Source organism: Sarcophilus harrisii, chromosome 2 (genome assembly GCF_902635505.1).
Source record: "Sarcophilus harrisii chromosome 2, mSarHar1.11, whole genome shotgun sequence".
Classification (NCBI taxonomy): Eukaryota; Metazoa; Chordata; class Mammalia; order Dasyuromorphia; family Dasyuridae; genus Sarcophilus; species Sarcophilus harrisii.
This window is the reverse complement of record NC_045427.1, coordinates 325,335,922-325,360,480: the sequence shown is the minus strand read 5'-3', so window position 1 is coordinate 325,360,480 and position 24,559 is coordinate 325,335,922. Positions and strand designations below refer to the sequence as shown.

Here is a 24,559-nt window from a genome sequence, read left to right as displayed (position 1 = left end):
AAATTTTTTATTGCCTCCTTGCCTGGACCCTGGTTAGCTTTCTTGAAGGCCTTGGTCTCAGTGTGGAAAGTGCAGGAGGTCAGCCAACATGGTGCTGTGAGATGAAGTGAATGAATCTGGCTCCTGGCTCCAAGTCTGAGTCCCAGCTTATATGGTCTACACTGAGTATAAACCAATCATTATATCACTAGGAAACCATTATTGGTTGTACGATTTAAATCAATCAAAATGAACTTAGAGAACCATTAAGCACCATGCTAAACTAGATAACTGTTGTCTTTATCAATTCCACTGACTTAACACCTTGTAAGAGAATCTTTGTTTTAAGTACAAGAGTTCTGGCCCCAAACAATATAATATTATTGTTTGAAGTGTATAATGATCTCCTGGTTCTGCTCATTTCACTTAGCATCAGTTCATGTGTAAGTCTCTCCAAGCCTCTCTGTATTCATCCTGCTGGTCATTTCTTATAGAACAATAATATTCCACAATATTCATATGCCACAATTTTTTCAGCCATTCTCCAATTAGTAGGCATCCCTTCAATTTCCACTACAAAAAGAGCTGCCACAAACATTTTTGCACATATAGGTCCCTTTCCCTTGTTTAATATCTCTTTGGGATATAACCCTAGTAGTAACACTGCTGGATCAAAGGGTATGCACAGTTTTATAACTTTTTGAGTATAGTTCCAAATTGTTCTCCAGAACGGTTGGATGTAAAGTCCAGGCTAGCTCCCTGGAGGCCTCAAGAACAGCTGGAGTCAGGATAAGTAAAAGTCTTTGGGCTTTTGGGAGAGAAGGGAAGGAGACAGACAAACTGGCACAGGCTTGCTACCAACCTTTATCCTCTTCATCCTGCTGAAAAGTGAGTCTGGCTCATCTCACACCACCCTCTAATTCTTCCTATGATTATCAGTATACACCAAACATCGAGCTAGCACAGAACAGTGAGAGGGGCCATTTTTCCAAATATATGCTAACAGAATCATTGTCCAACGGATTAGCCTTAAGTACTCGATTGTCTGATTCAAGCACACCTTTTAAGAGTTTCAGCCCTTTACAGTTGGATCTGTTCACAACTCCAACAATGCATCATTTTTTTCCCCACATCCCCTCCAATATTGGTCATTATTTTTTCCTGTCATCTTAGCCAATCAGGTGTGTAGTGGTATCTCAGAGTTGCCTTAATTTGCATTTCTCTGATCAAAAATGATTTGGATTATTTCTAATAACTTTTTAGTAGAATCTCTATACTTAGAATTCTCTAAATATACCATCATATCATCAGCAAGAGTGGTAATTTGGTTTCCTCATTACCTACTCTAATTCCTTTAATCTCTTTCTCAACTCTTATTGCCAAAGCTAGCATTTCTAATACAATACTGAGTAGTAATGGTGATAGTAGGCAATCTCGTTTCACACCTGATCTTATTGAGAATGGTTGCAGTTTGTCCCCATTGCATATGTTGCTTACAGTTTTAAATAGATGGTGCTGATTATTTTAAAGAAAAGTCCATTTATTCCTATACTCTCAAGTGTTTTTAATAGGAATAGATGTTGGATTTTACCAAATGCTTTTTCTGCATCTATTGAGATGATCATATAGTTTTTGTTAAATTGGTTATTAATATGGTCAATTATACTGATAGTTTTCCTAATATTGAACCAGCTCTGCATTCCTGGTATAAATCCTACTTGATCATGATGTATTATCCTGGGGATAACTTTCTGTAGTCTTTTTGCTAATATCTTACTTAAGATTTCAGCATCAATATTCATTAGGGAGATTGGTCTGTAATTTTCTTTCTCTGTTTTCAACCTACTTAGTTTAGATATCAGTATCATGTCCATGTCATAAAAGGAATTTGGTAGGATTCTTTCATTCCCTATTTTTCCAAATAGTTTATATGGCATTGGGGCTAATTGTTCTTTAAATGTTTGGCAGAATTCACATGTAAATCCATCTGGTCCTGGGGATTTTTTCTTAGGGAATTGATTAATAGCTTGTTCTATTTCCTTTTCTGAAATGGGATTATTTAAGCAATTTACTCCCTCCTCTGTTAATCTGGGAAGCGTATATTTTTGGAAGTAGTCATCCATTTAAATTTATCAAATTTATTGGCATAGTTGGGCAAAGTAACTCCTTATTATTTCTCTAATTTCCTCTTCATTGGTGAAAAGTTCTCCCTTTTCATTTTTAAGACTACTAATTTGATTTTCCTATCTCCTTTTTCTAATCAGATTTACCAAAGGCTTATCTATTTTATTGCTTTTTCATAAAACCAACTCTTAGTTTTATTATTAATTTTTTAGTTTTTTTTATTTTCAACATTATTAATTTCTTTTAATTTTAGAAGTTTAAGTTTAGTATTTGATTGGGGTTTTTTAATTCGGTCTTTTTCTAGCTTTTTAAGTTGCAAGCCCAATTCATTGATCTTCTCTTTCTCTATTTTATTCAAGTAAGCCTCAAAGGATATAAAATTTCCCCTTATTACCCCTTTGGCTGCATCCCACAAATTTTAGTATGATGTCTCATCATTGTCATTATCTTGAGTGAAATTATTAACTGTGTCTATAATTTGCTGTTTCACCCAATCATTCTTTAAGATGAGATTATTTAATTTCCAATTACTTTTTGTCTATTTACCCCTAACTTTTTGTTGAATGTAGTTTTTATTGCATTGTGATCTGAAAAGAAAGCATTTACTATTTCTGCCTTCCTGCATTTAATTTTGAAGTCTTTATGTCCTAATATATGGTCAATTTTTGTATAGGTTCCATGAATTGCTGAGAAAAAAGTATATTCTTTTCTGTCTCCATTCAGTTTTCTTCAAAGATCTGTCATACCTAATTTTTCTAATATTCTATTTACCTCTTTAATTTGTTTCTCATTTGTTTTGTGGTTTGATTTATGTAATTCTGAGAGTACAAGGTTGAGATCTCCCACTATTACAGTTTTGCTGTCTATTTCTTCTGACAACTCTCTTAACTTCTCCTTTAGGAAGTTAGATGCTATACCACTTGGTGCATATATGTTTAGTATTGATATTGCTTCACTGTCTATGCTACTCGGTAGCAAGACATAGTTTCATTCCTTATCTCTTTTAATTAGATCAATTTTTGCTTTTGCTTGATCTGAGATAAGGATGGCTACCCCTGCTTTTTTGACTTCACCTGAAGCATAATAAATTCTGCTCCAGCCTTTTACCTTTACTCTGTATGTATCTCCCTGCTTTAAATGTGTTTCCTGTAAACAACATATTGTAGGGTTCTGACTTTTGATCTAGTCTGCTATCCGCCTCTGCTTAATGGGAGAGTTCATGCTATTCACATTTACGGTTAAAATTACTAATTCTGTGTTTCCTGCCATCTCATATCCCTAGATTATGCTTTTCTTTTTCTTGCCCCCCCAACCCTCTTTCCCAGTTTTAAACTTATGTATTCCACTTGTATCATGCTGCTCACCCTCTTTAGGATTCCTCCCTCCCCCCTTTGAATCTCTTCCTCTTTCTTGTACCCTTCTCTTATTACTCTTTTCCTTTTCCCTTTTCCTCTCCCCTTTTTAAGAGGTGAGAGAAGATTTTCTGTAAAAGAAGTATGTCAATTACTTTCTCTTTGAGTCATCTCTAATGAGAGTAAGATTCACACAATGTCCCTCCTCTCTCTAAATTCCCTCGGATATGATAGGTTTCCTTTGCCTCTTTGTGAGATGAAGTTTCCCTCTTTTTATCCACTTTCTCCCTTTTCTGACACTATACCTTTCCATTTCTACTTCCCTTTTTTGTTATATCAGTAAAATCAAATTATACATGTAGTCTTTTTGTACATCCACAATAAAAATACAGTTCTCAAGAGTTCCTTTTACCTTTTTCTGCTTCTCTTGAGTCCTATGTTTGGAAATCAAATTTTTTGTTTAGTTCTGGTTTTCTTTTGCCTTTTAGAATATCAGATTCCAGACCGTTCAATCCTTTAATGTGGAAGCAGCCAGATTTTGGGTGATCCTTATTGTGGCACCTCGGGTATTTGAATTGCTTTTTTCTGGCTGCTTGTAATATTTTTTCCTTAATCTGATAGTTCTGAAATTTAACCACAAAATTCCTTGGAGTTTTTATTTTAGGGTCTTTTTCAGAAGGTGTTGGATGAATTCTTTCAATGCCTATTTTACCTTCTGATTCTATCACATCTAGACAGTACTCTTTGATGATGTCCTGTAATATAGTATCTAGGCTCTTTTTTTCATCATAATTTTTGGAAAGTCCAATAATCCTCACATTATCTCTCCTAGATCTATTTTCCAGGTCTGTCATTTTTCTAAGTAGATATTTATTGCTTTTCTCTAATTTTTCATTTTTTACATCTTGCTTGACTGATTCTTGATGTCTCAATGAATTATTGATTTCTATTTGTTCAGTTCTGATTTTTAATGAGTTATTTTCTTCATTAGCTTTTTTTCACTTCTTTTTGGATATGGCCAATTGAGTTTTTAAATGAGTTGTTTTGCTTTATGTAATTTTTTCCATTTCACTATATATATATATTTTTTAGTGAATTATTTTCTTTTTGCAATTCACAAATCCTACTTTCTTGCAAATTCTTTATCTTTCCCAATTCATAAATCCTACTTTCTTGGAAATTCTTTATCTTTTCCAATTCACAAATCCTACTTTCCTGGGATTTTTTTTACCTTTTCCAATTCACAAATTCTGTTTCCCTGCACTTCCTGGGAACTTTTTGCCTTTTCCAATTCATATTTCAGGAAGTTGTTACTTTCTTGCATAGCTTCTCTTTCCTTTCTCCATTTTTCTTCTAACTCTCTTTTGAGACTTTTAATGGTCTCTTCTAGGAGAGGGTTATGTGAAGGGGGCCAGATAATATTCCCCTTTGGGGTATTGTCTGGAGACTATTTGCTATTAGTCTCTTAGGGGTTGTAAACCTGCTCTTTTTCTGTATAGAAGCAATTGATCATCCTTTTGATTTTTTTACTCATTTTTTAAAAAGCCTTTAGGGTCTGCCTTCAGGGCAAGAGGGTTACCAGCTTCCTCTGCAAAGCAGGGAAAGGTATAAACAGGCTGCAAAGAGCAGGGAGGTACTGGAGTGCTCTGGGAAAAAGTTACCTCCCCCCAACCAGAAGTGATTCAGCCCAGGCTGAGCTATGGAAGTGCCCAGTGGAGAACCCCTCTGTGTGGCTTACCAACTGTTTGGCTAGAGGCTAAGCAGTGAAAGTGTCACTATCCCAGGCCAAAACCCAGGCTGTGGATATTAGCAGCTGACCAGCGAATAGCCCTGCATAGACCGGAAGTATCTCTGCCCCAGAAGCAAGTTGTGCATTAGGAGTTCTATTGCCTCAGGCCGAGCCCCCCATTCTGCAGATTGGAGGCTGCCTTGGGCTGTGCCCCCCTGCTGTGGAGGCTCATAACTGCCCCAAGGAAAAACCCTGTACTGCGGATTGGGGCTGCATAACTGCGCTGTGCAAAGTCACTTGCGGTTTTGGGTGGGTATAGCCAGATCCTGTTCGGTTCTGGCTTTTTTAGAGTGGCTTTTATTTCTCTGCCGATCTACTGTTTTGTAAGCAGGGCAGAGCAATCAGTTTATGGCAGTGTGGTCTCTGTAATTTTTCTAACCACAGAGACCACTCCTGCCTGGACTGCACAATATGCTAGCCTCTAGTTCTCTCCCTGCTTGTGCTGATCTTCTCTGGCCTCTCAGGACAAACTTTTTCTGATGAAATTCCAGATTATCTTCGGCTGGTACGTTGTTGCACTTCTAATCTTCATGTGTTTTACCAGTCAAGCGCTATTTTTGAGGCTGAATTTAATAATTGGTTGTGAAGGTATGAGAGAGTTTAGAAGCATGTGCTTTCTCCACCATCTTGGCTCTGCCCCCCAACAATGATTTGGAATACCTTTTCATATGACTATATTAAATAGTTTCAATTTCGTCATCCAAAAATTGTCTGTTCATATCCTTTGACCATTTATCTATTGGAGAATGGCTTGATTTCTTAAAGATTAGAGTCAATTCTCTATATATAATGGAGGCTTTTATCAGAACCTTTAGTTGTAAAAATGTTTTTCTAGTTTGTTGCTTCCCTTCTAATTGTGTCCACGTTAGTTTTATTTGTACAAAAGCTTTTTAATTTAATATAATCAAAATTTTCTATTTTGCGATCCATAAAGACTTCTAATTCTTCTTTGGTCACAAATTCCTTCCTCCTCCCCAGGTCTGAGAGGTAAAAGATCCTATGTTCTTCTTACTTATTTATAATCTCATTCTTTATACCTAGATCATGAACACATTTTGGATCTTATCTTGGTGTATGGTGTTAAGTATGGGGCAATGCCTAGTTTCTGCCATACTAATTTCCAATTTTCCCAGCAATTTTTGTCAAATAATGAATTCTTATCCCAAAAGCTGAGGTCTTTGGGTTTTTCAAACACTAGATTGCTATACTTATTGAATATTTTGTCCTGTGAACCTAACCCATTCCACTGATTTCTTAGCCAATACCAAATGGTTTTGATGACCGCTACTTTATAATATAATTTTAGTTCAGTTACAGCTAGGCCAACTTGATTTGATTTTTTTTTTTTTCATTAGTTCCCTTGAAATTCTTGACCTTTTGTTCTTCAAGATGAATTTTGTTGTTATTTTTTCTAGGTCATTAAAATAGCTTCTTGGGAGTCTGATTGGTATAGCACTGAATAAATAGATTACTTTAAGGAGTGTTGTCATCTTTATTATATTCGCTCGACCTATCCAAGAATGCTTAATATTTTTCCAATTGTTTAGACTGATTTTATTTTTGTGGAAAGTGTTTTGTAGTTTTGCTCATATAATTCCTGACTTTCCCTTGGCAGATAGATTCCCAAATATTTTATACTATCGAGAGTTATTTTAAATGGAATTTTTCTTTGTATTTCTTGCTGTCGAATTTTGTTAGTGTTATATAAAAATGCTGATGATTTATGTGGATTTATTTTGTATCTTGCAACTTTGCTAAAGTTGTGGATTGTTTCTAACAGCTTTTTAGCAGAATCTCTGGGATTTTCCAAATATACCATCACAGCATCTGCAAAGAGTGATAATTTGGTTTCCTCATTACCTACTCTAATTCCTTTAATTTCCTTTTCATCTCTTATTGCCAAAGCTAGTGTTTCTAAAACAATATTGAATAGTAATGGTGAAAGTGGGTAACCTTGTTTCACTCCTGATTTTATTGGGAATGGTTCCAGTTTATCACCATTACATATGATGCTTACTGATGTTTTTAAATAGATGCTACTAACTATTTTAAGGAAAAGTCCATTTTTTCCTGTACTCTCTAGTGTTTTTAATAGGAATGGGTGTTGGATTTTATCAAATGCTTTTTCTGCATCTATTGAGATGATCATATGGTTTCTGTTAATTTGGTTATTGATAGAGTCAATTATGCTAATAGTTTTCTTAATATTGGACCAGCCCTGCATTCCTGGTATAAATCCTACTTGGTCAGGGTGTATTATGCTGAAGATGATTTTCTGTAATCTTTTTGCTAAGATTCCATTTAAGATTTTTGCATCAATGTTCATTAGGGAGATTGGTCTATAATTTTCTTTCTCTATTTTTGTCCTACCTGGTTTAGGTATCAGTACCATGTCTGTGTCATAAAAGGAATTTAGTAGGAGTCCTTCAATCCCTATTTTTTCAAATAGTTTATATAGCATTGGAGTTAATTGTTCTTTAAATGTTTGGTAGAATTCGCATGTAAATTCATCTGGGTCTGGGTTTTTTTTTTTTTTTTTTTAGGGAGTTGATTAATAGCTTGTTCTATTTCTTTTTCTAAAATGGGACTATTTAACCAATTTACTTCTTCCTCTGTTAATCTGGGCAACCTATAGTTTTGAAAGTATTCATCCATTGCATTTAAGTTATCAAATTTATTGGCATAAAGATGGGTAAAGTAACTCCTAAAAGTAACTCTTCATTAGTGGAAATTTCTCTTTTCATTCTTAGGACTAATAATTTTATTTCCCTCTTTCCTTTTTCTAATCAAATTTACCAAAGGTTTATCTATTTTGTTGGGTTTTTTTTCATAAAACCAACTCTTAGTTTTTTTATTAATTCAATAGTTTTTTTTACTTTCAATGTTATTGATCTCTCCTTTCATTTTTAGAATTTCAAGTTTAGTGTTTGATTGGGGGGGTTTTAATTTGCTTTTTCTAGCTTTTTTAGTTGTAAGCCTAATTAACTGATTTTCTCTTTCTCTATTTTATACAAGTAAGATTCTAGAGATATAAAATTTCCCCTTATCACCACCTTGGCTGCATCCCACACATTTTGGTATGATGTCTCATTCTTGTTATTCTCTTGGATGAAATTATTAATTATGTCTGTGGTTTGCTGTTTCACTCAATCATTCTTTAAGATGAGATTATTTAATTTCTAATTAGTTTTTGGTCTATTTTCCTCTGGCTTTTTATTGAATGTAATTTTTATTGCATAGTGATCTGAAAAGGATGCATTTAATATTTCTGCCTTTCTGAATTTGAATTTGAGGTCTTTATGTCCTAATATATGGTCAATTTTTGTATAGGTTCCATGAACTGCTGAGAAGAAAGTACACTCCTTTCTGTCTCCATTCAGTTTTCTCCAAAGATCTATCCTGCATAACTTTTCTAATGTTGTATTTACCTCTTTAACTTCTTTCTTATTTGTTTTGTGGTTTGATTTATCTAGTTCTTAGAGTGCAAAGTTAAGCTCTCCCACTATTATAGTCTTGCCGTCTATTTCTTCTTGCATCTCTCTTAACTTCTCCTTTAGGAACTTAGATGCTATACCATTTGGTGCATATATGTTTACTATTGATATTGCTTCATTATCTATGCAAACCTTTAGCAAGATATAGTGTCCTTCCTTAAGTCTTTTAATTAGATCAATTTTTGCTTTTGACATTATGGATAATTTGACATTAGGATAGCTACCCCTGCTTTTTTGACTTCACCTGAAGCATAGTAGATTCTGCTTCAGCCTTTTACCTTTCTTGTGTATGTATCACTTTGCTTCAAGTGTGTTTCCTGTTAACAACCTATTGTAGGATTCTGACTTTTGATCCAGTCTGCTATCTGCCTCCGTTTTATGGGGGAGTTTACCCCATTCACATTTATGGTTAAAACTACTAACTAATTCTATATTTCCTGCCATCTTAATATCCCCAAATTATGCTATTCTCTTTCCTTTTCCCTTAACCCCCTCCCCAGTATTAGAATTATGAGCACCACTTGCCTCACACAGCCCTTCCTCTTTAGAGACCCTCCCTCCCCCTTGAAGTCCCTCCCCTTTTCTTAAACCTTTTCCTTACAATTTCTATATTCCCTTCTATTTAACTTAGTCCTTCCCTTTTTGCTTTTCCCCTCCCACTTTTCAATGAGGTGGTAGAAGTTTCTATGTAAACCACATATGTTTACTATTTTCTCTTTGAGCCAACTCTGATGAGAGTAAGATACAACTATGTTCATCCCCCTCTCTTCATTCCCTCAGATATAATAGGTTTCCTTTGCTTCTTCATGAGATGTAGTTTCCCTTTTTCTGGTACAATTTTCTTTCCATCTCTTGTTCCTTTTTTATATTATAACAGTAAAACCAATTTATACATGTACTCTTTATATATACCCATAACAGAAATACAGTTCTCAAGAGTTCTTTTTACCTTTTTATGCTTCTCCTGAGTCCTATATTTGGAGGCCAAACTTTTTGTTTAGCTCTGGTTTTTTCATTAGGAATAAATGGAACTCACCTATTTCACTGAATGTCCATCTTCTTCCCTGGAATAATATGCTCATTTTGGCTGAGTAAGTTATTCTAGGCTGCATACCAAGTTCTTTTGCCTTTTAGAATATAACATTCCAGGTCCTTCAATCCTTTAATGTGGATGCTACTAGATCCTAAGTGATTCTTATTGTGGTTCCTTGGTATTTGAATTGTTTTTTTCTGGCTGCTTGTAGTATTTTTCCCTTGGTCTGATAGTTCTGGAATTTAGCCACAATATGATTTTGGGATCTCTTTCAGTAGGTGATCAGTGAATTCTTTCAATGTCTATTTTGCCTTCTGTTTCTATAACACCTAGGCAATTCTCTTTGGTGATTTCCTGAAAAATAGTGTCTAGGCGCTTTCTTTCATCATGATTTTCAGAGAGTCCAATAATCCTTACATTATCTCTCCTATATTTATTTTCCAGGTCTATTGTTTTCCAAAGTAGGTACTTAACTTTTTTAAAAAGTTTTTTCATTTTTTTGATTTTGCTTGACTAATTCTTGATGTCTCCTTGAGTCATTCATTTCCATTTGTTCAAGTCTTATTTTTAATGAATTATTTTCTTCATTTACTTTTTTATTTCTTTTTGTATTTGTCTAATTGAGTATTTAAATGAGTTGTTTTGTTCCTTGGAATTTTTTTCCATTTTGCCAAATTTTTTTTTTTAAAGAATTATTTTCTCTTTCCAATTCACAAATTCTCCTTTCCCTGGAATTGTTTACCTTTTCCAATTCACAAATTCTGTTTTCCTGGGAATTATCTTTTCCAATGTGCAAATTCTGTTTTTCAGGGAGGTGATCTATCTTTTATTGAGTAGCTTGACTTATCCTGACCCTCTTGTAAAGCTTTCCTTTTTTTCCCCTATTCTTTTTCTAGCTCTCTTTTAATTTCTTCTATGAAAGCCTTGTGTGATGGGGACCATATCATACCTACCTTTAGATCTAGAGACAAACTATTTTTAGTCTCCTCACAGGGTTTGAAGTCTGCTCTCCCTCTGTATAGAAGCTATCACTAGAGCATGCTTTGCTTTTTTGTTCATTTTGGGAAAAAACAAACAAACAAACAAACTACAGTCTACTTATTGGGGGCAGTAGGGTATTTCCAAGCTGCCTTCATAGACAACAGGAAGTGGCAGTGAAGAGACAGTGGGAAAGCACCCACAGGATGCTTTGGGATTAGCAGTTGTGTTGAAATCAGTGGCAGCAGAAAGGCAGCTACTAGGACTGAGTTGTGGTTATTCTGGAACCAACTACTGTGGCTGGCCTGGATCAAGTTGAGTCATTCTGGGTGCTGGGTGGGTGTGGCCAAGTCCCAGGTAGTTGTGGTCAGGTCCCAAGAGAGTCTAGAGTTTTGGGGTATAGTTTTTACCCTCTGTGTTTATAGCTTCTCTTCTGATCTAGTGGCTTGCTGCCAGGGCAGAGTAGCCAACACTGTGGTAATTCTTCCTGCAGATTTTCCACAGGCTAAGACCACCCCCCATTCCTCCCTGATCTGCTCAGCGTGAGACGTTTCCCATGCTCTCACTGCCTGCCTGAGGTCTGTGCCTGGCCTAGCCCCATTCTGTGTCTGCACACAAGCAAAACAGACCTTTTCTGGTGAATTTTTAGATTATCTCTGCTTGGTAATGTGTTGTACTCTCAATATTCATGGGTTCTGGCAGTCAATTCCTGTCTGTTGACTGGAACTAATTTCTACGCTGAATATTGTACAAATAGATTGAGGGAAAAGGAGAGTTTAGGAAGATACGTGTGTCCTCTCCATCTTGGCTCCGCCCCCTAACAAATAATTTTTAGAAAGAAAAATTTGAATTGGGTAGGTGGAATCTAGTCTCTATAGAAGTCAAAAAGAATCAGTATAAAATAAAAAGAATGAAAAAATAAAAGAAAATATAAAACATGTCATTGAAAAAACAACTGATGAAAATAGATTCAGGAGAGCTATTTTTAAAATTATTGGATGAGATTTTCTTAATTGATAAATGGTAAAGGGCTATAAATAGACAATTTTCAGATGAAATTAAAGCCATGTATAATCATATGAAAAGAAATCCTCCAAATCACTATTGATTAGAGAAATGAAAATTAAAACAACTTTGAGGTATCACCTCACACCTTCAGATTAGCTAAGATGACAGGAAAAGTTAATGATAAATGATGGAGGAAAGTGGGAAAACTGGGATACTAATGCACTGTTGGTAGAGCTGTGAATCATTCTAGCTATTTTGAAGAATAATTTGGAATGATGCCCAAAGGCTATCAAATCACAAAAACTTTAATCCAGCAATGTCACTACTGGGTCTGTATCCCAAAGAGATCACAAATAAGAGAGGTGGGAAAAAGGACCTACATGTGCAAAAATGTTTATAACAGCTCTTTTTGTGATGGCAAGAAATCGGAAATTCAGTGCATGCCCCTCAGTTGGGTAATGGCTGAACAAGTTGTGTGGTTTCTGAAAGTAATGAAACATTAATTGTTTTATAAGAAATGATGAGCAAACTGATTTCAGTATAGCTTGGAAAGACTTACATGAGCTGATATTGAATGAAGTGAACAGAACCAGGAGAACATCATACACAGTAACAACAAGATTATGTGATAATCAAGCATGATAGACTTAAAGTCTTCTCAGTAATACAGTGATCCAAGACACTTCTAATAGAGTTGAAATGACTAATATGGAAATATGTTTTAAGTAATTTTACATGTATAACCTGTATCAGATTGTTTGCTGCCTTGGGAAGGGGAAAATAGAAGAAGGAATGAAAAATATTTGGGAAGTCAAAAATCTTAAAAAAAATGAATGTTAAAAACTATCTTTACATGTAATTGGAAAAAATAATATATAAATGAAATTTTTAAAATTTAAATTAAAAAAAAAAAAAAAAAAAAAAGGATTACTGATCTAGGGCCTGAAAGTTATCATCCAAAAAAGAGCCTGGACAGCATTTTTCAAGAAATTATCAAGGAAAACTATTCTGATATCGTAAATTCAGAGGGTAAAATAGACATTGAAAGAACACACTGATCACCTCCTGAAAGAGATCTCAACATGAAATTTCTAAGGAATATTCCAGAATTATTAAGTAAATGAGACATGTAAGCAGACAGAAAAAAAAAGAATTCAAGTATTAAAGAGCCACAGTCAGGATTACACAGGATTTAGCAGCTTCTATATCAAAGAACTGGAGGGCTTGGAATATAAGATTCTGAAAGGTAAAGAAGCTTGTACTACAATCAAGAATTACTTACCCAGCAAAATTGAGCATAATCTTTCAGGAGAAAAAACATGAACATTAATGAAATAGGGGACTTTTTTTTGTCCTGTTGAAAAGATCAGAGCTATATAGAAATTTCTATCTTCAAACACAAGACTTGAGAGAAGCATAAAAATGTAAACAGGAAAGACAATAAAAACTTTTTATTCAAAAAAGATTAATCTGTTTCTATCCCTACAGGAGAAGATACTTGTAACTCTTAATAATATGAGGAGGTGAAAAAGACCTATTATAGTGGAGGAAAAGAAGGGCAGTGGTGAGCATTATTTCTTTATTCTCATTGGATTTGGCTTAAAGAGGGAAGAACATAAGACAATCAGTTGGGTATAAAATTTTATTTTACCCTAAACAGGACAGGAAGGACAAAAGGGAGGAGCTTATAGAAGGGAAGAAGGAGACAGTGGTCTGAAACAAAACACTGATGAGGAGGACAGGATGAAAGGAGAAAGAGAAAAAAGTATTAATGGGAGAAAATAGGATGGAGGGAAATAAAGAGTTTGTAATTATAACTGTGAATTTGAATGAGATGAACTTTCTATAAAATGGAAGTAGATAGCAGGGTGGATTAGCAGGGTGAACCCAAATTTTTGAAGGAGAAGTTAATATTATAGGAGGAAATAGGCAGTAAAATTATATTTGTTGGGGATTTGAACTTTCCCATCTCAAAATTGTATAAATCTAATCATAAAATTAACAAGAAAGTTAAGGAGATGAATAGAATTGTAGGAAAGTTAGATATGACAAACCTTAAGAGAAACCAAATGAATTTAGAAAGGAATATATCTTTGACTCAGCAACACATGGCACTCATATTGGTTGTATATGAAGGCAGAAAGGCAGAAATAATAAATGTATCCTTTTCAGATTGTGATGCAAAAAAAATCATATGTAATAAAGGGTCATGAAAAGATAGACTGAACAAATAATATTCCATAACATTCATATACCACAATTTACCCAACCATTCTCCAGTTGATGGGTATTCATTCATTTTCCAGTTTCTAGCCACTACAAAAATAGCTGCTACAAACATTGATTGTTCTGTAAGAAATGACTAGCAGGATGAATACAGAGAAGGTTGGAGAGACTTACATGAACTGATGCTAAGTGAAATGAGCAGAACAAAGATCATTATATACTTCCAATAAGGATACTGTATGAGGATGTATTCTGATGGAAGTGGATATCTTCAACAAAGACAAGATATAACTCAGTTCCAAATGATCAATGTTGGACAGAAACAGCTACACCCAGAGAAGGAACACTGGGAAATGAGTGTTAAAACTGCATTTTTGTTTTTCTTCCCAGGTTATTTTTACCTTCTGAATCCATTTCTCTCTGTGCAACAAGAGAACTGTTTGGTTTTACACACATATATTGTATCTAGGATATACTATAACATATTTAACATGTATAAGACTGCTTGCCATCTAGGGGAGGGGGTGGAGGGAGGAAAGGGAAAAGTCGGAACAGAAGTGAGTGCAAGGGATAATGTTGTGATTAAAAAAAACTACCCAGGCACATGTTTTGTCAATAAAAAGTTATAATAATAATAAAAAAGAAAAGATAGACTGAAAATTAATTCAAAACTAAATAATCTAATCCTAAAAAATAAGTGTGTGAAACAAGAATTCTCAGAAACAATCTATAATTTCATCAGTGAATGACAATAATGAGACAATATACCAAATTTCTAGGATGCAACCAACATAGAACTTAGGGGAAATTTTTTTTTATCTCTAAATGTTAGTATCAAAAAAAAAAAAAAAAAAAAAAAAAAAAGTAAAATTTTTTTTTTTTCTAAAAAAAAATAAAAAAAAAAAAAAAAAAAAAAAAAGCCAAATTGATGAATTGAACTTGTAACCAAAAAAATTGAGAACCAAGAACAAATTATAAAATCTTCTAACTAAAGATAGTTGATGTAGTTCAAATTAGTTTGGGGATCAATGATCTGAACTGATCAAATCACAATTGCATCTGCTTAACAGGCGAATTGAATAACAAACACACCTCGTAAAAGTTTTCCACCACTTTTGAACATGGGATGTATGATGAGGGAGGGAGAATATGCTTATACATATTTAGAAAAAAACGTATAATGGATGTATCAGGAAGATTGTAACCTGGAAGGGAATGGACCCATCTGGTTTCTGAAGGGAGGGAGGGACTGCACCAAACTAACAAGTATAAAACCTCCTGCTTCTGTACTTAGGGACCACTTTTCCTGAAGAGGAGCAGAACCCACTTCTGGCCAGAAATGTTAAGATACTTCCTTATGATTCTTATTTAATAAATTTTCTTCAATATCTGATTTTTCAGTGTCAAGAGTATAGTTCTAACAAAAGAGTCAAATTTATAAGAATATAAGTCATTCTGCAATGAATAAATGGTCAAAGGACATAAATAAGCAGTTCTCAAATGAAAAAATTAAAGCTATCTATAGTCATATGAAAAAATGCTCTAAAATCACTATTGTTAGAGAAATGCATATTAAAACAACTCTGAGGTATCAACTCTCATCTACCAGATTGGCTTATATGACAGAAAATGAAAATGAGAAATATTAGAGAAGATGTGAGGGAAAAGGCTATTGCACTGTTTGTGGAGCTGTGAACTGATCCAGCTATTCTGGAAAGCAATTTAGAACTATGTCTAAAAAGCAATCAAATGCTACACAAACTTTTGATCCAACAATACAATTTCAACAAATACAAATACAACAATATGAATACTAAGTCTATATACCAAAGAAACCATAAAGGAGAAAAGACATATATGTACAAAAATATTTATAGCAGTTCTTTTTATACTGGCAAAGAGCTGGAAATTAAGAAGCTTCACATCAATTGGAGATAGCTGAACAAGCTGTGATATATGATGAATAGATATGTTTCAGAAAAACCTGGAAAGGCTTACATGAATTGATGCTGAGTGAAGTAAGCAGAACCAAGAGAAAACTGTACACAGTAAAAACAATATTGTGTGATGACCAATTATTACAGATTTAGGTCTTTTCAGTAATACATCTAATATATACACTCCAAGTACAATATCCAAACATAAATCCAAGACAGTTCCCAAAGACTCCTAAGGGAATCCACATCCAGAGAAAGATTTGATGGAGCCTGAATGCAAAGAAGTATACTATTTTAACTTTTTTTGTTCATTTTTTCTTTTGTTCTCTTTCTTATTTCACAAAATGACTTCTGTGGAAATATGTTTAACATGATTGTACATATATAACGTATAATCAGATTGCTTGCTGTCTTGGGGAAGGAGATAAATTTGGAACTCAAATTCATAAAACATGAATGTTAATCCAAATGGAGTCATGAAGAGTTGGACACAACTGAAATGACTGACCAAGAAGTTTGGCCTCAGGGTAGAGTCATCTTAAGGTATTAGGTAGCTTAGGATCCAGCTTCTTAAAACGTGGTTCAAGATCTCATATATGGTCTCCTAACTATGGAGGTCGCAAAATTATGATTTATTGTCAGTAAATGTTTGTATACCTACTTCATATACTTATATACCTGGGTTCCAATAAAAATTTCCTAGGTGAAAAGGGGTTGCAAGTGGCAAAAGTTTAAGAAGCCTTGGTTTGGGTGAGGGGACCAGTGGTGGATAGCTGATTGAATGGAATTTCTCTCCTATTCCTGGTGGAAAACAGTCTTCTACTATAATATTACTGTTCCCCTGGGATAAGAAATCAGTGATAATATTATTACAAATATGATTTAGGCAGTTAAAATCTTAAGTTTGGCTGTGATAGGAAGCAAACAAAGAATTTCCAATCTGGATTAACTTCATGTTGGATTAAAAAATTTCAGGATTAGTATAAATATTAGGGATTGATAAAATGTCTAGATTGTAACCTCATAGATGGCAGATATAATTCTGTAAGACTGCCTTTTAAATAATGCTGTAACTAACTTGTGGTATGACTTTGAACAAGGCATAACATCTCTAGATCTTGATATTATTATTATTCTAATTTTATAGATAAGAAAATTGAATGTCTTTATAGGTGGGGGGGAGGGGAAAAGGGGGAGGAGAAGAGGAAAGTAAAGTGAGGAGGTTGTGTTAAACAAATGCTTAGAAAAACACAACTAGGAATTAAAGGCAGGTTTTCAGAACTCCACCTCTGGCATTTTCTTGCCAACCCACTTATCTCCCCAGATAAGATGAAGTTATGAAGTGCAGTTTGGTGTGGTTCATCATCACTCTGAATAATTTATGACTACAATTCATATATATCAGAAAAGGAGAGATAAAAAAAGTAATTTTATTGTTGTTTTAAGTTACCATTTTTCTTATTTTGTTCAAAAGGGATCCCATTAAAGAATGAAAAGATTAAGAAAATCAAATCATCTACTAATTCTAAAGGGCTAAACATTTTTTTTCCCCTCTTTCTGGACAATACATAGACAAATATCAGCTCACTTATTCTAATTTCAGTTTACAAATGAAGCCCAGGAGGGGAAATAACTTGAACAAGGTCACATAAGTATTTCTCAAAGGTTCTTAGGGCTTTCTTCAGAAATATTTTAACCTTGTAGCTTAAGGAAGGAATAAGGAAGCAGTCATAACATGTTCATGTTAAAAACTCAACTGTCCCTAACACATTTTCAAAATCCCCAAAATTTCCAGGGGTGAATGTTGAGTTCCCACACCCTCTCTCTTTTTCTACATCATTAGCATGTGTTTGCAAATGTTATGTGAGAATTAGGATTAATTACTACTTACAATAACAATGTTCCTGAACACAGTTATCCTGGAAGTGAACTTACTTTTAATAGTAATAAATCAATTCAAGCCAAAGAATTTGAAACAGAATTAAGGGGAAAGGGATATAGTAGAACATCAAGTTCTTTCTCAGGTTAACTAATAAATATAAAGTAAAAATAGCATAATTGGTTGGATAGATTTTTAAAGGCAGTAAGAATTATAAACTAGGAAATCTGAATTATGCTTAGTGTGACAAAGAAAAAGAAACTGAAACATGATAAAATTAGTTTTAATATTTTTTTCATATAGTTTCTTTATCAGTAAGCCCATATTATGGCTTTTATTTTCTTTGAAACTTTCCAGACTAGGCAAAGAAGGTGTGATTTTTTTCCATTCATTCTCATATGCATAAATTTTAATATTTACTCTTATTTATAACTATTTGAGTTTATTAATTATACTAAGTAGCAAATACCCTTAGTGCAGAAGCTTTAATTGATCTGTTATACATCTCTAGCTAAAGTGCCTATTCTCAAATTATTATGCCCCCAACTTAAAAATTTTCATAGAAATTGAATAATTCCTTTTTATATTTATTCTAATTTCTCTTTAAAGATCATTTCAGATGGTTAGCTGGTGATAAATAATAACTGTTCTCTCTTCAAGAATTATCACTAAGTAGGAATTCAATAAGGGTTCAACATATTCAATAATTCTTTTTTTTTTAAGTATGGAGAAATTTTCTTCATTTTAAATCTACAGTAGAAAGAATATAAAACATTCAGAAAACATTTACCATATTTTAAGGATATTTAAAATATTTTGCATGATTTCAGCAACAGTTCTTCAACAGATCCACTGATTCAATGATGCTTTACATGTACAATTACAAAAATAAAACTTACAAAAATGAGACATCTGGACTAATTTTACATGCAAATTGTAGGGATCCCCCACTGGGCACCAACTACTGTGTGGAAATGCCATAAGCGATCATGCAATAATAGTGGGGGTGCATTTCATAGTCTTTATTTTATTCACACAGAACAGCTGATTTTAAATGTGGAAAAATAGCAATTAAATTTTCAATAGACAGAAATAATAATAGCTATTCATTTTTATAATGAAAATTTACTTTTGGCAGTTAGAAATTCAGGTTATCCAAGAAAGCTGTACTACCTTATCATCTTATTCTCAAAACTCATGTACAACAAAGAAAAGGTTGATCAGAAATGCATTATTTCAGTGGAAGTACATTTTTAACTTAATGATCAATGTTATATAAGTGGGTTATTCAATAGGCATTAAACAGACTTTCTCTTCCCTCCACAAAGACCTTTTGGGTTGGAAGAGTAACATTAAGTATTTCTCTAGCTTACGGCATACTCAGTAATTCTATTTTTTTTTTTTTTAAAGGAAGAATCTTTTCTTTCCTTCCTCATGGCTGTTTTTTTTTTCCAGAACTGAAGGATATTATACTGTACCTTGATTTCTTCTATTTCATCTGGTACTATCTTGTAAGCCGATATAGTCCCACCCAACCTGAAATTGGGAGAAAAAAATACTCTCAAAATCAAGTAATAAGAAAATATGAAAAATACAAAATGCGACATCTTCCAACTAGTTTATAAGAAAAACTAAGTGTCATTAGGGAAGATGGAAACCTACAAGCTGAATTTATTGTTAGTATTGAAAAAGGAATATCATGATTTTCCAAGTATAGACAACAATGCACCTCCTTTATTTTATGTCTAGTGAGGCTTTCTTTTTCAGCTATTAGAAACACTAAATTTAACTATAGAAAGAAGATGAACTTGGAATAAGATCTTCTAATCATTAGCACAAAAGGAAATAAAAAAAATTAATGGAACAAAATCAATTTTGTTACTCATCAAAATTAATTATGATATTTTAAAATTTATAAACAGCTATTTTAATCAACACAGATTTCATGTCATTCATAAAATAAAATTAATTTCACAATAATTTAATCTTTAATGTTCTTTTTTATGTTTTATAATACATATTAGTATACTTTAAACACATGCATACATATACTAGGTGGGTGTGAAAATATTTTTACAGATAGGAATGCATGATCAAGAAAGTTTGGATACTATTCATTCTGTACATGCAAAGTAAATGTTGGCTTGATTTTAAAATTTATTTCCTAGTGCATATAGATCATGTTACTAGAACTGATACACATTTACTTTGATTGGAATCCAGTACTAAGTCAAAAAAACGAGTCTCAGACTTACAGATAAATATCAAATCAAGGAGAAATCACTTCTACCCTGAAAGGCTTTCTAAATGTCCATTAAAATCGAGGAGACAGGACTATATACATAACCAATAGATAGACAAAACCTGTTTGGGTTTTTTTTTTTTCTTAATTTTTAAGTGCTACTTAAAAATTATATATTTCACCAACTTGGTGTCATGTCTACTTCTGTGGATTGGAAAATTTTCCTTCCCTCTTTCTTTTCCTTCCCCCTCCTCCCTCCACCCCTTTTTTGTTGAGGCAATTGGGGTTAATGAAGCAGGGTCACACAGTAGAAGTGTTTTAATGTCTGAGGCGATTTGAATTCAAGTCCTCCTAACTTCAGGGCTGGTGCTCTATCTACTGTGCTACCTAGCTGCCCCTGAAATTCTTCAAGAGCGAAGAGGAATCTTCATCAACTCAAGTTTTCAATAGGCTTTGATCTTTACAATGATATGCAAAATGGACATCACTGCATAACTTGTACTCCAAATAAACAGTGACAGATTTCATTTTCCCTTCAAATTAACTTTGAATTTTAGGGTACTTGGATAAATCTGACATCACATGAAAGGGTAACTTAAATCCTTCAAATGTATATAATAATCATCACTAAAACAATATTTGATTCAAAATTCTGGATAAGATAGTTAACTAAATTCCCTAAGGAATTTAATATTAAGATGCATATGAAGGGAATATGATCTCAAATCAGATATTTAATACTGTGGTAAGAATATTTTGAGTTTTTTTATCATTCAAATTTTAAAGTAATAATCTATACTATCTAACCTTTGATTTTAAATTGCTTTATATTATTTTAAATTATTTCATATAATTAGTTTGAGCCTACCATTAAGATCTTAAGTTTTTTGAAGCAAACAATACATTTTATACTTCTATTGTGCTTGTGGTGCTTAGCACAATTTTGAACACATAGTGAGCATTTAATTAATATATATTTAATGGGCTTTTTAATATTTCATAAAAATGATACATTAAAAAATAAAATGAAACCTAAAAAAGGAATTAAAGCTTAATCATGGGATGTGTAAAATATTAATATAATAAGTAGTAAAATTCTAAAAGATAAAATAGGTAATTCATATTACTTTCATAATAACTTAACACAGTGCCTTGCACACAATATTTAATATTAATGATTTTTCATTTATAATTATATGTAATGGGCTGAAGTTTGAGTTGATGCACTGAGGTCCCAAATACATGAGGCTAAATAGTAATTGGACTATACTCTATTAATATACATGATTGGATAAAGAATGGTCCCCGCCCACTCTCTGTGCAAGTCCTGATGTGTTGTACAGGAAATGCGATTTTGGTGGGTGGAGGCAGAAAGAAAGGAAGAGGCTGGGAGATTTGATTCCATTTTTCTCCCTGGCTGCTGGTCGGTGGTTTGGTCTAGCTAGCTTCTTGACTCCATGCACACATTTTTATCGCCGATTCTCTTCCACCTCCGATCCTTCTTCACGAGAATAAAGACGCGATTTTCCCTAACCTGAACTCTGGACCCTGCTGATTTTAAAACGGATTTCATGTCTCCCCAACTGGGGAACAAGGATAAGAAGTCTCCTGACCAGGAATTGGGTAGTATTGTTCTTAAAAATAAAACCAGTAATCTTTTTTTTTTTAAAAATGGGACAAAATGTAGCAAAACTCCATCCCCCCCAACCCTTCAACCCCTTCATCCTTCAACCCCACCCACAGTGGTGCTAAGAAAGCATGCTGAAGTGATAGAAGGACAAGGGCACTTATAACTTGGGAACAGGTAGTAGACTTGAATTAAACCGATCTCCCTTGGTTCAGAGGAGGAGCAGATCTCCGAGATAACTGGTCCCTGGTTGGACAAAGATTTTGTATTACAAATGAAAACGTCCTCATTCAATTTCCAAGGTATTTTGTTTATACAATATAATTAGTTAGCATTAAGAAACCCTATCCCAGAAGAAAAAAACCCATTGCTCCCCATCGGAGTAGCCAAAAGGCAGGCCTGATATTAAGGAGGAAGGCAAAGAAGAGATTAATGACCAATTCCACAGGGCATGGAGACTTAAGGAGCAAGGGTATGGTGATTTCCACCAGGAGGCACTAACCTCAGGAGGAAGGGATTAACTCCTTTCCATCAACCCACCCCACAGGATGGAGGGAGGAGGGGGGGGGGGGGCAACACCAGCACCTCCCCCCAGCATCCCCAGTATCCAATTATGAGTAGAAAAGAGGGCTTAATGAAGGCCAAAGAAAAGGGCGTGGACGTCAGGGAGCTCCAGCCACATATATTTCCTGTAATTTCCCAGTTTAATTCCTCTGGTCAACAAAGTCGAAGATACGCGATGCTATCACAAGAACTAATGGGGAAAATTCATCAACAGATGTTTTAATAAGGCAACTTGCTAATGAAAATCAATAGGTATGCAGAGGATTATAGGACTGCAAGGATGTCCTTTAGAGGAGTTCCATAAGCCTGTCCACAGGGTACAAATCCTTTTATAAAGGGACTAGATGACTTCCCAAGATCCCAACATGGGGGACAGGGTCCTTCTGGCGGGACTTCTAAAGAGACACATCAATGCTTTTGTGGGTAAAGTAGGGCATCTAAAGCTCAATGTTTAATAAGGCAGAGTAGAAAGCAGGGTGGGGAGAACAAGACCCAGTACCCCATGTCCAAAAATCAACAGAGGCTTCCATTGGCCTCAGAATGTGACAGTTCGGAAACGGGATGAGGGGCCCACCCCAGACCCCAGGAAAACACTTGAAATGGCCAATGGTCACCCAGAGAGTGCCTAGACAGCCAAAACCCAATAAGACCAAAGCCAGGAAGCCATATGAGGGAGAAAGGATTACACAACAATCAACCAGGGCCCTGATAGGAAAAGGATTACAATTAGGGGAATAATTTATGCACTGAGACAACAGATACCCCCTGAGAGGTGAAATCTGTTCCTCTCCAGCCTATGGATCCGTTTCCAGGCACAGTACTTACCTTTTCCCTCCTGAAGTATTACAAAAACAGTGTCCATCCCACACTGATTGGGAAATGGGAATGTGTAGAAATATCCCAGTACCCAAAATGGGACAATTGTGATTATCACCCAGGAGAAATAGTAGCACAGGTTTACTAAAGAATCCTAATAAACTTTTGGGATAGTACCCAATTCTGATTCCAGATCACAAAATCCTAATTTACTGCAGCAGGTAAACTGACCGACCTATCCTGATCTATAAATGGCCTTCCATTGGAAGGATTGTGACACTTGAATCGGACATCATTAGAGGTAATTGGCCCAACCCAAAATTAAACAACACCTACAGACTCTAGGAATAATAGCACTGAAATTATGTCCCCTATGAATGGACTTTAAAAGCAAAACAGGATTTTTACTCCTTTTTATATTGAAAAAAACCCCACAATTGTGGGGAAAAGAATTTTACCAATTAAGGTTAAAAATATCCGGTTTTTTTAAACAGGGTTGCTTTAAACCCAACACTTTCACCTGCATACAATAAAACTGATACACCATTTGTGGATAGAACAGTCCCTTAAAATATAAAAATTCAATTGATTATAGACAGGACATTGACAAGGACATTAAACCTTCTAACCTTAAATTTCATGTTTGTTTGGGAAAAAATTAAATGGAGGGATTTAACATTTGAAAAGGAATGAACAGATGGAAACTATGGGAACTCTTCAGCCGGACTTCCATCTCCACCCATTGCCTAGAGAATGGCCCCTTTTGGGTCATAGATACAAGGATTGTTTCTATTCTTCCCTCTGGATAAGGAGGATATGAAAAATTTTCCTTTTCAGTGCCCACGTAACTTAGCACCTTATAAAAGATAGAAAGGACATTTTGCCACAGGGAATGAAAACACCCTACTATGTTTCAAAATGTATGTTGCAGCTGCACCTTTCCATAAGAAAAGCATTCCCAAAAGTTATGCTATTAATTACATGGATGAATTTTGATTACCTGAGGAACAAATTTAGAGGCATGTCACAAAACCATAAAACACTAAGGAATTCAAATTATACACAAAAAATTAAAAAGACATGTTCCTTTTCAATATTTGGATAAGAAGATACCTAAATTTATATTCAAAAACTGTTTAAAAAGAAAAGCAAAAAATGAAATTTTCAAAATTGAATATCCAATGGATCCAAATGTTAGGGTTTGACTACCTATCATTACAACCTTATAACATTTTAAGGGAAATCTTTAAATTCACCCAACACAAAAAAGCTCAAAACTTTGAGAAATTGAACTGGTTTTTCCAATGTGGTTGAAAGAGTCACCAAAAACCCTTGAGATATGTTTTCCACAAAGAGGCACTACAGCAGTCCCATCAAGGAGAAGTGGATAATGGGTGAACCTCCCGCAAACAAGAACAAAGCCTTACACCCTACCCAGTGCTTGTTTTAGAATTTTATTAAAGGCCACTAAGCGAGGTACAATTATCTGGGGACAAGACCTAACAAGATAT

At 34.3% G+C, this 24,559-nt stretch overlaps 1 protein-coding gene across 12 annotated transcripts in view; it reads right to left on the bottom strand.

Moving 5' to 3' along the window:
- Positions 1-24,559, bottom strand: part of GPHN (gephyrin) — a 751,804-nt gene that overhangs the window by 446,870 nt on the left and 280,375 nt on the right. For all 12 annotated transcript variants that reach the window (XM_031952740.1, XM_031952743.1, XM_031952746.1 and 9 more), the window contains one exon: positions 19,278-19,335. In XM_031952740.1, coding sequence (XP_031808600.1) covers positions 19,278-19,335 — 58 coding nt within the window. Of the gene's footprint in view, positions 1-19,277; positions 19,336-24,559 lie in introns of those variants that run through there.